At 45.5% G+C, this 16,710-nt stretch overlaps 2 protein-coding genes across 2 annotated transcripts; both read left to right on the forward strand.

The window, feature by feature from the left end:
* The first annotated feature begins 10,233 nt into the window (after positions 1-10,233).
* Positions 10,234-10,944, forward strand: LOC107635984 (uncharacterized). The gene has a single exon (XM_016339530.1). It carries the CDS (start codon positions 10,234-10,236, stop codon positions 10,942-10,944), a length of 711 nt encoding a protein of 236 aa, XP_016195016.1.
* A 1,162-nt stretch (positions 10,945-12,106) lies between these two features.
* On the forward strand, positions 12,107-13,456 carry LOC107635985 (uncharacterized). Its single transcript, XM_016339531.2, has one exon. It carries the CDS (start codon positions 12,107-12,109, stop codon positions 13,454-13,456), a length of 1,350 nt encoding a protein of 449 aa, XP_016195017.2.
* Positions 13,457-16,710: the final 3,254 nt, after the last annotated feature.

Here is a 16,710-nt window from a genome sequence, read left to right on the forward strand (position 1 = left end):
ATTTTTTATTTCTTTGTGCTTCTTCTTCTTTGTGTCTGCATTGCCTCCAAAGGGTGTTTCCGGGTTCGCGGTGGTACTTTATTTTTTGTGAACCTTGGGACGCCCTTTTGCTGCCATGTTTCTATTTGCTGATTGCTTTTTCATCTTCCTATTTCTAGCCGAGTTGTTTGGTTGTGACACTCCTTTTATTTTCTTGCTGTAGGTGTAGTTTCTATGTCTACTCGTAGGAATATTGTTGAAATGTCTACAAAGGTTCCCACTGGTATGGCTGACTGGCTAGATTCTGTGGTATTAGAATGTGTTTCTGTAGCAGATCGGGAGTACTGTGAGAAGTTTAGGAGGTATCATAGGGTCTGTAAGAATAGGGAGGATGAGAAGAACTACGAGCTGGTGTCGCCCGACCCTAAAGAGAGGGTCAGTTTTCCTCCCTTAAGTCGGGCGGAGCGTCCCTTCTTTTATGCATATGATTGCTTTTTTACCAAGTTAGGTATTACCCTTCCCTTTACTGAGTTTGAGACCGACCTCCTTTGGAACTGCAACCTTGACCCTTCTCAACTTCATCCCAACTCTTGGGCTTTTATGAAAAATTTTTAGCTACTGTGCCAGGAGTTGGGTGTCCGACCTTCCCTTAGTCTTTTTCTCTATCTGTTCGTGCTGACCAAGCCAGGGGCGGCCAAGAAAAAGGCTTCTTGCATCTCCTTCTGTGCTACCCAGGGTAAAAAGGTATTTTCTATTTTTGATGACTCCTTTCATTATTTTAAGAATTTCTTCTTTAAGGTTCGAGCTGTGGATGATGTTCATCCCTTTTTTCTTGATGAGAATAAGGAACCCACCTTTTCCCTTTGGTGGCAAGAGGAGCCTGTAGTTCTTAAGTATTCGTGGGAGAGTCTAGATGAGGTAGAGATGGCCTTTGTGGGTGTCTTGGAGGAGAATTGGGGGGAGCCTCCTCATTTGGATACAAAAAAGTTTTTAGGGAATCCTGCTCTTCTCCGTTCCGAGCTAGGTAGTGCCCGTCTTCCTACAAAGAAGACGTCGGGGGAGGGTTCTTCTCAGATCCTACCGAAGAAGCCGGATTCTGGTCCTCAGGGTCCGAGGAAGATCATCTCAACCCCTCGAGTTTCGGTGGCCTCTACTGATCTGCCTCTAGCGACTTTTGGTGTTGCCTCTTCCCCTTCTTCATCTGGACCTTCTCCCAAGAGGTCGAGGACTGCTGGTGCTTATAATCTAGATGAGAAGGATTTTGATGGTGTAGCTTTTGCTGCGAAGCATATCGCCCCGTATGACTTCGTTTCGACTGATGATGTGTCCATTCTCCACCATCTTGATTTTATATCCAGCAACAGTATCCGGATGGTCAACCTTAGCACTGCTCTGTTGATGGAGTTCAAGAAATCTCGTATCCATGCTACTAGTGCCTTTCTTGGGAAAGCTATGACTAATTATGATAGGGTAGAGGGATTGAGGCTTGAGCTGAAGGCGAAGAATGTTGGGCTGGAGCTGTCTTTGGAGAAGAAGAAGGCCCGGGTTACTGCGGCAGAGGCGGCTGCCAATTTAGCTGAAGATATGGCGAAGAAGGCCAAGGAGAGCTACACCCGGACTTATGGCGAGCTTCTGGAGGCAAGGGAAAAACTCCAGTCTTCTTACGATGATTACGCCGAGCGCCAAGGCCACATAGTGAATGGTATGACAGCTCTATACGAGAATTTGAAAGCTCAGGTCCGGGTTCTTACTCCTGATACTGACCTCACCTTATTTAGCATGGACAATATTGTGGAGGATGGCAAGATTGTGCCTGCCCCTGATGATGATGAGGTTCCTCCTTCTAACTCGACGATCAAGGCTTCTACAGCCCCTTCTGGTGAGACATCCCGACCTGAGGCAGCACCTGATGTGGAGATCTTGAACGGCCTGGATGGTGTCGTCGGAGCTGTCCCAATTTCAGTCATTCCTCTAGCTCCTCGGGATGTGGCGACGGGGGCAAATCTGGATCCCTTGTGACTTCTCTTTTTTACTGCTCTTTTAATCATGTGTTGCTATGGTCCGACTTGTGGACCTTTAAACTTTATACTGTATCTTTTTTTGAGTAATTCTCTTGACACTTGCAGTTGCTTTCTAGCAACTTCTTAGTTTTTAAACAAACACTTTTACTCTTGGGTTGTCGTTGTGTAACCTTTGAGTCTTTAATGTCTATCTTTTTGAAATTTCCTTGTTTTGACTGTTCTGGTGGTGTGTTGGACAAGTTTTGCGGAATGCCTTTATCTTTTGGTTGTTGTGTCATCTTTTTATGGCCTTTGTCCTGGGATGGTGTCCCTTTGTGAGCCATGTCTTAGGATAAGGTTTTAGGCTTTTCCTGGCCAGCATCCTTTCTGATGATCTCGAGGTAGTGTTCTTTTCATGAACTTCTACATTCGCTTATTGGTCTGCGCATCTTCTAGTTGTGTTGACAACTTTTTCGAGGCGCTTTCATTCTGCTTTTGGCGATTTTGTCCTCGCAACTTGTTGTTTCGTGTTGCACCCTTTTAGTCGGTTTCCAATAGCTTTCTAGGTAGTGTTCTGTTCTGAACCTTTTACCTTTTAGTTTATCTGGACGATCTTTTAGCCTTGTTTGGGTTTATGACTGCTTTTGCTTTTTAAGTGGTGTTCTTTTTGGACTCCTACCTTTTAGCTTAGCAATTTTGCCACTAGGTTTTTCAACTTTTTTCGACCTTCACCTAGTTAGGAAGGCCCTGTTCCCTTTTTAGTGATCCTTTAGTTGGTCTGACTTCTCTGTCAAGCCTTTTCAAGTTATTTTTAGCATTCCCGTTTTTTATCCGACCTCGTCAGGTCGCTTTATACGAGCTTCTTTTATAACTTCTCACATTAATTTGGATCTCGTCGCTTCACCTTGCCGACCTTTCCTGGTCGGGCGATGAATTTTGCATAAATTAATGCGCCTTGGTAGGAAACTTTTTTAGGGAATCTTTGTGTTTATTAAAGTAAAATGCAATAAATTAAAGTGTAAGTAAGAGTATGTACATGTGTGGGGCTTACCATGCGAGTCGGGCCGCCTTGAGGTCTTAGCCTGATGCCTCATTAAAAAACCCTTTAGTGGGAAAAAGAGCACACCTTGGCTCAAGACCTTTTTCTAGCTATAGTACCTTCTTAGGTTACAGGCGTGCCATGATCTCGGGAGCTCCCGCCCTTGGAGGTCGGCCACCTTGTAGTAACATTTTCCTAGTACTTCCATAATTCGGTATGGTCCTTTCCAGTTAGCTGCTAGCTTTCTCTCTCCTGACCGACCTGCTCCTATGTCATTTCGGATTAGGATAAGGTCATTGGTAGTGAAGCTTCGTTGGATTACCATCCGGTTGTACCTAGAGGCCATTCGACATTTCAGGGCTTCCTCTCTAATCCGAGCTTTTTCTCGAACTTCTGGAAGAAGGTCGAGTTCTTCCTTTTGTACTCCGGGGGTGTCCTCATTGTAGAATATTACCCTAGGGGATCCCTCATCTACTTCTATGGGGAACATTGCTTCCATTCCGTAAGCAAGTCGGAAGGGTGATTCCCCGGTGGTGGAGTGAAGTGTTGACCGATATGCCCATAAGACTTAGGGGAGCTCTTCAGCCCAGGCTCCTCTTGCGTCCTTTAATTGACGCTTTAACCCGGCCAATATGACTTTGTTGGCGGCCTCCGCCTGTTCGTTGGCTTGAGGGTGTTCTACTGAGGTGAACTGGTGCTTGATTTTTAGATCAGCGACCAAGTTCCTGAAGCACGTGTCAATAAACTGAGTTCTATTGTCCGTGGTGATGGAGTGGGAACCTCACTTTGCGAACAGCCAGGGTGAGGTGACATAAATGAGCTCTTCAGGTGGGGCAATATGGAAGTTGGAGTGCTTCTGGCATGGGGGGCACGTTTTGACGAACTCGATCACTTCCTTCTGTAAGGTCGGCCAGTAAAAGCCGGTTCAGAGTACCTTCTTGGCTAGAGCTCATGTCCCGAGGTGATTGCCGTACATGCCACTGTGAACGTCCTCCAGGACCTCTTTTGTGGCAGAAGTCGGGACGCACTTTAAGATGGGTGTTGAAATTCCTCTTATGTATAGGATGTCGTGTACCAAGGTGTAATATTGCACTTCCCGTATTAGCCTTTTTGCGTTCTTCTTTTCTGTGGGAAGTATTTCAGACTTGAGGTAGTTGATTATGGGGGTCATCCACCCTTGCTCCTGGTCTGATATGTTTAAAACCTTTTCTTCCCTTGAGGTTGATGGGTACTACAAGGTTTCTTGGATGAGGTTTCTATTGTTACCTCCTGACTTGGTGCTGGCTAGTTTAGACAGCGCGTCCGCTCGGGCATTTTGCTCCCTAGGTATGTGTTGGATCTCATATTCTCTGAAGTCTCCGAGCTGTTCTCAGGTCTTGTCCAGGTATTTCTTCATAGTGGGATCCTTTGCCTGGTAGCTTCCTTCTATCTGTGAGGTGATTACCTGTGAATCGCTGAAGATGGTAAGCTTTTGTGCTCCGACCTCTTTAGCCAGCTTCAAGCCCGCTAGCAAGGCTTCATACTCTGCTTGATTATTTGAAGCTGGAAACTCAAATCTTAAGGAGAGTTCGAGTTGGGTCCTTTAGTCACTTTCTAAGATAATGCATGCTCCACTTTCGGCTTTGTTCGATGAGCCGTCGACGTAGAGGTTCCATTCTATGGGGTCCCCAGGGTGTCTGTGTACTCTGCAACGAAGTCAGCCAAGTACTGGGATTTGATGGCAGTGCGAGCTTCGTACTTGAGGTCGAATTCAGACAAATCGACCAAGTCTGTTTTCTGCAAGATGCCTTTCATGGGCTGATTAGTTTGTACCTTGATGGTGTGGGCTTAAAAGTATGGTCGGAGTCACCGAGAGGTGAGTATGAGGGCGTAAGCAAACTTTTCTATCTTTTGGTAGTTTAGTTCGGCCCCCTATAAGGTCTTGCTAACGAAGTAGATTGGTTGTTGTCGATTGCCATCCTCTCTGACCAGGGCTGATGCTATCGCATGACTTCCAACGGCGAGGTATAGTATCAGTTCTTCTCCTTGTTGAGGTCAAGTCAGGATGGGTGGTTGTCCTAGGAATGATTTGAAGTCTTGAAAGGCTTTCTCACACTCTAGAGTCCACTTGAACTTCTTTCCTTTCCTTAGTATTGCGTAGAAGGGGAGAGATCTTAGTACTGATCCAGCTAGGAACCTGGACAGGGCTGCTAGTCTTCCATTTAGCTGCTGAACCTCTTTCACACAGGTCGGGCTTTTCATGTTGAGTATGGCTTGGCATTTGTCTGGGTTTGCTTCAATGCCTCTCTGGGTAAGCATGAACCCTAGGAATTTGCCGGCTTCTATCACAAAGGTGCATTTTGTGGGGTTTAGCCTCATCCCGGGCTTTCTTATGGTACCGAATACTTCGGCAAGGTCAAGCAGCAGTGTTTCCTCCTTTGGGGTTTTTACTAGCATGTCGTCCACATAGACTTCCATCAGCTTCCCGATGTGGTCGGCGAATACTTTGTTCATTAACCTCTGGTATGTGGCCCCCGCATTCTTTAGTCCGAACGGCATTACTACGTAGCAGTAGTTTGCTTTCAGGGTTAGGAACAAGGTTTTCTCTTGGTCGGGTTGGTGCATTGGAATCTGGTTGTACCCTGAGTAGACGTCCATGAAGGAAAGGTACTTGTATCCTGACGACGCGTCGACCAGGGTGTCGATGTTTGGGAGGGGATAGGGGTTTTTTGGGCAGGCTTTATTGAGGATGGTGTAATCTACACACATCCGCCACTTTCCATTTGGCTTCTTTACCAATACGACGTTGGCCAGCCACGATGGGTACTTAACCTCCCTTATGAACACTACCTCTAGCAAGGCTTGCACCTGTTCCTCCACGATTTGTGATCTTTCCAGACCGAGCTTTCTGCGTTTTTGCTGTATTGGTCGAGATCCAGGGTACACTACTAGTTTGTGGCACATTAAGCCGGGATCTATGCTGGGCATATCGGCAGCTTTCTAGGCGAAGAGGTCGAAATTCTCCCTTAAGAGCTTTACTAGCTGCTCTTTTCAGTCTTTTAGGTTTCCTCTCAGAAGCAGAATGTAAAAGTAAAAAGCAGAAGCAGTAAAACAACAACAACTAGAAGAATAACACCAACAACAACAATGGATAATGAAATCAGAGCAACAACAAAAGCAAAATAAGAAGCAGAAGTAATCCAGAATCAAACCAAATACAGAATCAAACCAACAACAATAACCATTTCATAAAATCCACCAACAGAAAATCAACATCCAACTAAACTAATCTAGAATCAAACCAAAAATAGAAATTGAAAGCAAAATAATAACCTGAATTATGAAAATAAAAAACAGAAAACATTCTTCTTCTTCTTCTTCAATGAAATCAGAAACAAAAACAGAAGAAATAGAAGTGAAACAGCATCGTCTTCTTCTTCAATGGAATCAAAAGCGCGGAACAAGTCTCCATGGGCTCAAGTTGTCCGCGGCGCCCAGCCCAAATCCACCACCGAGACTCCGCAATCGCCGCCGCTGCCATCGTCTGCCTCTTCCTCCTCCCTTGCCGCCAGCGTCGCATCAGTCTCGGACCAGCTGCCTTCTTCAGATTCCTCGTCACAAAAGGTCGTAGATGCCTCGCCGCTGATGGACAACAGGAGTATTTTGACAGCTCCTCGCCGGGGGTGAGCTTTGGTTCGAGGAGGTCCAAGACAGGGAAGGAGGGGAGAGGGTCGCGGTGGCTCTGAGGTTAGCGCGAAGGGGAGAGGAGTAGCGGGGGTGGCGGCGAGGAGCAGCAGCGGTGGCCCTTCCCCTTCCCTTCCCCACCTTCCCTTCCCCCTCTTTTGTCCCCTCTTCCCTTCCCTAAACTGAACCAGCGTGAATTGAAACCCTTCCCCCTTATTCAACGTTTTTTTTAGTTAGGTCTCTGTTTGGAATAAAAATTTAAAATTTGGTAAAAATGATGATTTTAAAACAAACTGAAACCTTTGGGACCATTTTGTAGCAAAAAAAAGGTCGGGGACGAAATAAATTTTTGGTCTCTACATTACCAAAATCGTACTTAACTCTAATCACTTTTTCACCGAGCTAGGCAAAATGGATGTAAGCTATCCATCCCTCTTTCCAATACTTTCATGTATTTAGTGAACATTATTTTTTTAATGTTCTTGTGTTGTTTTTAATTTGATCTTGATATATTGTTTTACAGCAAAAGCAGTTGTCAATTTTCATCATTGCTAAATGAGGATCCTGCAATTATGGAAGACGTGGTGTCCTTAAAAGAGGCTCGAGTTATATCGGAGTGTACAAGCTAAATAGAGCAGAGTTATGTTGTTCATGAATTATTTTTACCATGTTTTAGTCTAGCTTGTGGATCATAAATTTGATATATTTAGGAATTTTGAATATTTTAAATTTTTTATTTCTATGTAGACATTGTGAATATTTTTTATATTTATTTGAAAATTTGAGTTATGTTTGATTCTTTTTATATTTTGTAAAAATTTAATTATTTATGAAAAATAAGTTTTAATAGTGGTAAATGTGAACTTAGTAAAAATTTATAATTATAAGATTATAAACAGCGTCCGATTTAGCGACTGATTTAGATTTTTAGTTTAGGAATTAGCGACCGATTTTAGATTTTCAAATCAGGCATCGACGACTGATTTAGTGACCGAAAAGTTAGTCACCATTTAGTGACCGATTTAGCGACGAAAAATTTGGCCACCATTTAGCGACCGATACTCTTTGGTGAGGGTTTGATGGCCTTGTTCAAAAATCGGTCGCTAACGGTTAGCGACCAAAGTTGATCACTATTTTTTAATTAGCGACTAAGATTTTAGCGACCATCAAAATCGGTCGCTATTCTGGTAATTTTTTGTAGTGGTAATTACCAAAAAAGGATTAAAAGGGTGAGATTATAACTAAAAGAAAATACTAGAGGATCATCCGAATGTATTATTTTTAGTTATTAATTAACTATTAATATTTAAAAATATATGTTAAAATATATTATTAGATTACTAAAATAAAAGAATTAAATTGACAACTAAAAATAAATACAAAAAATAATAAATTCTAATAGTCCTTTAGTATTTTTTATTAAAAAAAAAAAAGAAAAAAAAGGTTAAAGTGACATGCAAAAAAAATGTCCAAACAAATTTAAAATTTTAATTTAACAACTTATTAAATGAATGAGATGGAAATAAAAATAAGATATATTTATGATAAATAGATAAAAATTTTCGGTATTTGTGAATTATATATTGTAAGAAAGAGTTTTCAAATAAAAGATTATATATACAAAAATTAATTAAGATATATAGCTGAATAAGTCTTTCTAAATAGGGTTTGTGAATTGTAAGATCTTTGGAATACAACTTTAATGGTTTGCTTGATGTAAATCTTTATCCCCTTCTTCAAAGTAATTACTAATTAATGAGTTTCATTTCATATCCTTTAACGTACCGTAATGTGTAAATTAGCTAAAGAACTTGCATCTTATATTCACATATGAAAGAAGAATTCTTCTACCTGATTCAGATAAAGTTATGATAAAAGTCAAGCATTTTGATTTATGACTGATAATTATGAAAATAACCTCTTATAGCTAGGAACATGATTCAGGAAAAGGATTAAATATTTATTATTAGCATTCAGCAGATAAATATAGTAAGCAGTTCAACATATATTCTCCTAGAGAATTATTTTAGTTGCATAGAAGAAGTGTGTAAATAATTTAATATGTTTATTAAACTACTAAACTATCCTCATTTGATGTGACTCGTTATAAATTCTACTAGTATTTGTTATAACCAGTTCCTGAACTTTAGGACCAATCTTTGATAGATATACAATGAATTGAGATATCATTGCTCTAACAATTACTCGTAGCAATTACCTGCAATCTTTTTCATAATGTTTGCTACATTGAATAATGCTGCAAATTCTATCACCATTATTTATCATCACAATAGTTATCAAAATCGAATCAATAATAAAATCAATCAAACTATTAAATTACTAATTTATTAATTTAATTGATAAATTATAAGTTAAACTAATTAATTTAATAAAAAATAAATAATTATATAAAAATTAATTAAATTTTTTTATTTTTATAATAAATATTTTTTTAAAATTTTATTTTACGTTAAATTAACTATTATTTTTAAATTTTAATAAGTTATCAATTAATTTATTTTTATTATATTCTTTAAGTCTTTATAAATTTATATTTATTATACTCTTCAAGTATTTATAAAAAAATTATAATCATAAAAATAAAAAATATATTTTAATTGCTATTTTTAAAACTTTTGTTATGGCCTGGCCCAGACATCACGCGAGCCGACCGGATCCATAGGCCACCCGACCCGAACGGTCGGCTGCGAGGCGCTCAGTCACCGACCTGGACACGCGTCCTTGACAGCTCTCTACTACAGCTGTAGGGGGAAGCTTCGAGGAAGGTGGGTCTGCCCTTGCGGGACCCACCTCTGACACGGTATATATGGGGAGGGTCCTACCACTCCCCCCAGGTACGTCACACACATCACCTTACCCCTTTTTCGCTGCACACTTAACTGACTAGAGCGTCGGAGTGTCTTTGCAGGTGACACCCCCCTCTCCACACGAAGAGCTCGAGACGTCGACTACTCCTCATCCGACCCAGCAACCCGGAACCAGGCGATATCCCATCTCACCAACCGTAGTACCACCCCGAACCGCCCGGTAACCGAGCTACCGAACATTGGCGCCGTCTGTGGGAACTGCCTGAATGGACGTTGTACTAGGTCCTGGAGAACCAGGCCGCGGGGCCGAGCACAGAGGGGAAGCCTCCGTGGCTTCCTCCCGGGAGCGCACGAGGTCCCCTCCACGACGGACCGAAACGTCTTCATGATCTCAAGAAGGACGCCCCTTTGGGGAACAGGCAGCAACAGTGCCAGAATAATGCAAGAACTGCGTCACAGGATGCAGAACCTGGAGCGCCAGCTGGCAGACCAGGAATGTCGTCAACGAACTCCTGAAGCAAGGTACTCCCGTTCTCCTCCGAGAAGTCACTCCCGGCGAACGCCTAGCCCACGATCTGAATCCGAGAGCACCCGGGATGAAGAGGGATGCCCAAGAAGACGCCGCGACCCCGTGATATACACCCGGCCGGAAAGGAGACGTGCCACAGAGCGAGACCAGGAAGATGGCGGGGGAAGGCCGAGGAGAACACGGTGACCCGTGATAATGAGCGCAACCCCGTTTCATCGTTCCATCCTCGAGGTCCGGCTACCAAAGCACTTTGATAAGCCGACGGACATGAGGTACGCCGGAACCCAGGACCCCCAGGAACATCTTACGGCCTTCGAGGCCAGAATGAACATGGAGGGAGTAGGCAACGAAGTAAGGTGTCACGCGTTTCCGGTCACTCTGGCAGGACCTGCAATACGGTGGTTTAACAGCCTCCCACAGGGCTCTATTACCAGGTTTTCAGATATTAGCCACGCTTTCCTAGCCCAATTTACTACCAGAATCGCAAAGGCAAAGCACCCGATCAATTTACTCGGGGTGACTCAGAGATCCGGCGAGCCAACTAGAAAATATCTAGACTGGTTCAACGACGAGTGCTTGGAGATCGACGGGCTAACTGATTCGGTAGCTAGCCTATGTTTGATGAATGGACTTCTGAACGAGGACTTCAGGAAGCATCTCACCACGAAGCCGGTATGGACGATGCAGGAAATCCAAAGCGTAGCCAGGGAATATATCAACGATGAAGAAGTCAGTCAAGTCGTGGCTGCCAATAAGCGGCAGCCCTCCTACAATCAACCTCGGCAGCACGGGGGTGGAGAAAGGCAGAAGGAGCACGCCAGAGACGGCGGTCCAGGCAAGACATCCAGGCCATTTTCTCGGGTCGGGAAGTTCACCAATTACACCCCTCTCACCGCCCCATCATAGAAGTTTATCAACAGATAGCCGAGAAGGGAATTTTGTCGAAGCCCCGACCTCTAAAGGACCGAACCGGGGGAACAAGAGCTTCTATTGTGACTATCATAAGGGCTATGGACATAAGACGCAGGATTGCTTCGACCTGAAGGACGCGTTAGAACAAGCGATCCGGGACGGGAAACTAGCTGAATTCTCCCACCTCATCAGGGAACCGAGGAGACGAGATCGCGACCGTGAAGGAGAGGACAAGACCCGCGCAGTGAAGCGACGTCATGAGCCGGACGACAACGAACACGGCCTTACCATAGTGAACGTGGTAACAGCAAGAGACGCGCCCCAAGGTCGAAGTCAACACACAAGAAAGACGCTAAAGTCCTGGCGGTTTCCTCATCTTCTGCGCAAAGCCCCAAGAGGTTTCTACCCATCTCGTTCAGTCCGGAAGAACAGTGGTTTGAGGAGGTCACGGAAAGCCCTCCCATGGTCATCACGGCCAGAGTAGGAACCGGCCTCATCAAGCGGATCCTCGTAGACACCGGGGCTGACTCGAATATCATGTTCTGCAATGTGTTCAATGTTTTGGGTCTACGGGATGCCGACTTAAAGACCCACAACACGGTGTTGTAGGCTTAGGCGACCACTTCATCAAGCCAGACGGGATAATCTCCCTGCCGATATCCGTAGGACTAGGACAGGGGCGGAGATCGGTAATGGCTGAGTTCGTGGTTCTGCGAGACTCCATGGCCTACAACGTCATCCTAGGAAGGAAGACCATCAACGATCTCGGGGCAGTGATCAGTATAAAAATGTTGGTAATGAAGTTCATCGCTGATGACGGATCCGTGGGATCCATAAAAGGAGACTTGGAAATGGCAGTCGCTTGCGACAATGCCAGTCTCTCATTAAGGAAGAAGTCCAAGGAAGCATCGGGAGTATTCCTTGCCGACCTGGACGCTAGAGTCGATGACAAACCCAGACCCGAACCGGAAGGTAACTTAGAGAAATTCAGAGCTGGCGACACAGAGGAGAAGTTCACCTTCATGAACAGAAATCTCCCACACAACCTGAAGGAGCCCCTAATAGAAATGATCAGGGCTAACAGCGACCTGTTTGCTTGGACGCCAGCCGACATGCCGGAGCGTCGGCTGCTAGGGCGCTACCATTTTTCAACCTTATGAAAAAGGGGATAGAGTTTGAATGGACCCCATCGTGTGAAGAATCATTCAAGCATTTCAAAGAGATCCTTGCAACACCACCCGTTCTCGGGAAGCCCAAGGTTGGAGAACCGCTCTACCTGTATTTAGCCATAACGGATGAAGCTATGGCGGCAGTTTTGGTACAGGAAGAAGGGAAGGTTCAGCAACCAATTTACTTCGTGAGCAAAGCACTGCAAGGAGCAGAGTTGAGATACAGCAAATTAGAAAAGTTGGCACTCGCACTCCTAATCTCTTTCTGTAGATTACCACAGTACTTCCAAGGTCATCAGGTGGTCATGAGGACAGACCAGGGAATCTGCCAGATACTACAGAAACCCGACTTAGCGGGAAGAATGATGACTTGGGCCATCCAGCTGTCCCAGTACGACTTGCAATATGAGCCCAGGCATGTGATTAAGGCACAGGCCATGGCCGATTTCTTGGTAGAAGTAACAGGGGACCCAACCGAGACAACGAGCATACGGTGGATGCTCCACGTAGATGGGGCCACCAACCAGACGTTCGGAGGTGCCGGGATCATCTTGGAGAGCCCCGCTGGAGTCATATATGAACAGTCGATCAAGTTCGAGTTCCCGATATCAAACAATCAAGCAGAGTACGAGGCCCTTCTAGGCGGCTTAACCTTAGCACGGGAAGTCGGCGCCACCAGGCTAGAAGTATGCAGTGACTCGCAGGTCGTCACTTCTCAAGTCAACGGGACCTACCAAGCCAGAGACTCCTTGTTACAGAAATATCTGGAGAAGGTTAAAGAGTTGAGCAAACAATTTGAGGAGGTCACGATCCAACACGTTCCGAGAGAAAGGAACACACGGGCGGACCTCCTGTCCAAGCTAGCAAGCACAAAACCAGGGGTCGGCAACCGGTCTCTCATTCAGGGTTTGATAAAGGAACCAGCAGTCACCCTCCACTTGACAAAAATAAATCCCTCCTGGATGGACCCGATCACTGTCTTTTTGGAAAGCAGCAAGCTCCCCGACGACAAGAAGACGACCAAAGCGTTGAGAAGGGAGGCAGCCAAATACGCGACCATACAAGGACAGTTGTTTAGAAAGGGACTCAGCCAACCTTTGTTGAAGTGCCTACACCCTGACCAAATGGACTATGTGCTTAGAGAGGTCCATGAGGGGTGCTGCGGTCATCACATCGGGGGCAAAGCCCTAGCAAGAAAGCTCATCAGAGCCGGTTATTACTGGCCATCAATGATGAAGGACTCCAAAGAATTCGTAAGGAAATGCATCAAGTGCCAGGAGAATGACAATTTCCATAAGGCGCCGGCTTCCGAGCTAAGCCCGTTGACGTCTTCCTGACCTTTCTCACAGTGGGGAGTCAACCTCTTGGGACCCTTCTGGTTGGTCCGGGGCAAGTCAAGTATCTCATAGTTGCTATCGACTACTACACCAAGTGGATAGAGGCGGAGCCACTGGCTGGCCAGTATATCCTCATCCAATTGTCAAAAGTTTATGTGGGGACAGGTGATAACTGGATTCGGCATCCCAGAAGTCGTTATCTCTGATAATGGGACGCAGTTCACTGACAAGAAGTTCGTAGAGTTCCTCGCCGGTTTAGGCGTAAAGCAAAAGTTCTCATCTGTGGAGCATCCCCAGACGAACAGCCAAGTTGAGGCCACAAACAAGGTCATCTTGCTAGGCCTCAAGAAGCGGCTTGATAATAAAAAGGGTGCATGGGATGATGAACTCGCCTCAGTTCTTTGGTCTTACCGAACGACTGAGCAATCGTCCACAGGAGAAACCCTTTCCGCCTGACGTACGGGGTGGATGCTATGATACCCGTGGAGGTCGGCGAGCCGAGCCCACGATTACTTCTGGAGGGAGTGGAGGAAGTTGTAGAAAAGGACCTAGTAGATGAGGCTAGAGAGATGGCCCATTTGTCAGAGGTAGCACTAAAGCAAAGAATAGCCCTGCGCTACAACGCCAAAGTACTCAGGAGAGAATTTGAACAAAATGACCTCGTTCTGCGGCGCAACAACATTGGGCTGCCGACTCAAGGGGAAGGTAAGCTGGCGGCAAACTGGGAAGGCCCCTACAGGGTCAAAGAAGTGATTGGCAGGGGCGTCTACAAATTGGAGGGGCTCGATGGCAAGGAAGTCCCGAGAACCTGGAATGCAGGCAACTTAAGAAGATTTTATTCTTAGTTCAAACACGCCGACTAGGCGATTTGACAAGCTAAGTAAGACTTGTTAAATAACTTACTTTTGTTAAATACTTATCATTGCAATAGACTTGTTCAACTGTCGATTAATGCTCACTTGTTGAACTTACTCTCCCCCATTTATACATCCCACGACAACAAATTTTTTATAATACATGTTAAACGGGACAACGACACGGTACCCCGGGACTGATCACCCCGGAAACCGACTAAGTTAACGCCATAACAAACGGCTGCAACGATAGTGAAGCCACGACTTGGCTTCGTCAAATTACCAACACAATGGTAAACAAACGCAAGCGACAAGCCAATACCAACAAAACGGTAATAAAATAGAATGAAAATACATTGCCGAATAAGCGGAAAAAGACGGTAATCATAAGCCGACCAAGCGACTATCAAAATAGTTCAAAAATCACAAGTTCTACAAGTTCATCAAACCGCGCGACAAGTTCTACAACAAAACTACAAATTCCAAGCAAAGGTACAAAAGATCATTTCTTTGGCATATCGACAATCTTACCATCTTTGATTGTTTTGAAAACCCCGATTGCCGATGTGTCGAAGTCAGGAGCCACGATTTTCACTTGAGCCTTAAGGGCCTCTTCAATTATCAGGATCGCGCTCTTCCCCTGCTTCACAGTCTCTTTGTACTTCTTATTAAACTCTTCAGCTTCGGCTTGAGCAGTCTTAGCCGACGAGACGGCCACATCGTGTTCCTTCTCTAAAGCAACCACCCGACCCTGTGCAGCATTGAGCTGGCTCTCCAAAGTCATCTCCCACTCGGTTAGCCAGGAAACGGTGGCATCAGAGATCTTCAACTTTTTCTCAGCGGATGTGGCCTTCTCCTCGGCAGCCTTAAGCTTCTCCTCCGCTTTGACAGCTGCTCCCGAAGTGTTTCAACTTGAGTCTTGAATTGATTGTTGGCCTTAACAGTAGATTCGAGCTTCCTATGCATCGACTGCATTCCCGACAGCTCAAACTCGGCCTTCCGAGCTATGGCGGCGCCGCGGAGGAGGGTACGGTATATCCACCTCGCCTGCCCTGCAAGGTCGGAGCCGTGGAAATGTTCCTCCGTGCCGGGAAGCAGCTGGGAATCTATAAAGTTCCCGGCATCAAAATTCCTCTCCATTACAGTGAGGGCTCCTTCAGGGCTGGAGGACGACTTCTGCCTCTTGGGGTTGTGGATAACCTTCAAGTCATCCTCCTCGACTTGTGGATTGGAGGTCGAGCCCCCAGTACCAACCACCTCCTCACGAACAAGAGAGACACGCTCCTCATCAGCATTGTGGTCCGACATCTCGGCATCACGGGGTAGAGACACCGCTTGGTTCTCCTTATTTCAGGCGGGGCCTCCAGCTTCCCGTCGACCGTCTCTTCATCGCTTTCATCAGCCAGGAAGGTGTTATACAAATTCTTAAGACCTGTCATCTCGGCAGACATTCCCACTACAACAAAAAGTAAAACGGGTTAGTCATGAAATCGGCATAACAAATCGAAGCAACAGTAACGCAAGAAATACAAGTTAAAGCTACTCACAAATATAATTTCTGGCGACCTCCCGGTCACCCATAAGGAGGTGGGGATTCACGTGGTTTCTCCCAAAAACAGCCAACAACACGTCGGCAATCTTTTTGTCCACAGCGGACATCCCCTTATAGGTCACCTTAATAAAGGTATTGGACCCCGTCTCGAAACTCCAATACGTCAGGATGAGGCGTTGCCCTTCTAACGATAGCCAGAAGGGATGGCGACCTTTGACTGACGCACCTTGAAATACTTGCCCTTGAACCCATGATAAGAGTCATCGAACAAGCCAAAAATCCTCCGACCTTGGGCAGATCGGAAGGACATGAATCCTTTCCTTGCTTTCCCTTCTTTGGAAGGATTCGTGAGGTTGAAGAGAAAAAGAAAAACGTCGACAGACACCGGCAGCTCTAAGTATTCACACACTATCTCGAAACAGCGGATGGAAGCCCAACTGTTCGGATGCAACTGCGACGGCGCCACGAAAATCCGGCTAAGGAGCGCCATTTGAAAGGAAGAGAAAGGAATGCGAACCCCTAATTGGGTGAACATTGCCCTGTAGAACCAAATCCAGTCGGCAACCCGGGGGAGTGGAGGTTGAGTTCTAGAACCATTCGTTGGGGGCGGGAATGAAAACATCGTAGTTAGCCTCTCGTCAGTCCCGCCGCACAAGTACTCGGCTTGACGGAACTCTGTAAGCTCCTCCTCACCCATCTGGTTTGGGGAGTCCTTCACGTCGGAGGTCGCCCAAGCATACCGGTCGTAACCCGCGCTCGAGGAGAAAGCTCGTGAGACGATACGAGGCATACCTACAGTGGGGCACCACTCAGTTAGTCTACGAGGTCGGGAGCTCGAAAAAGGTCCA

The sequence above is a fragment of the Arachis ipaensis genome, chromosome B4 (assembly GCF_059453495.1).
Source record: "Arachis ipaensis isolate K30076 ecotype BB chromosome B4, ASM5945349v1, whole genome shotgun sequence".
NCBI classification, from domain to species: domain Eukaryota; kingdom Viridiplantae; phylum Streptophyta; class Magnoliopsida; order Fabales; family Fabaceae; genus Arachis; species Arachis ipaensis.

Coding starts and splice junctions, on each gene's coding strand:
- LOC107635984 (XM_016339530.1), top strand. CDS start 10,234: ATGAGCGCAACCCCGTTTCATCGTTCCATCCTCGAGGTCCGGCTACCA.
- LOC107635985 (XM_016339531.2), top strand. CDS start 12,107: ATGAAAAAGGGGATAGAGTTTGAATGGACCCCATCGTGTGAAGAATCA.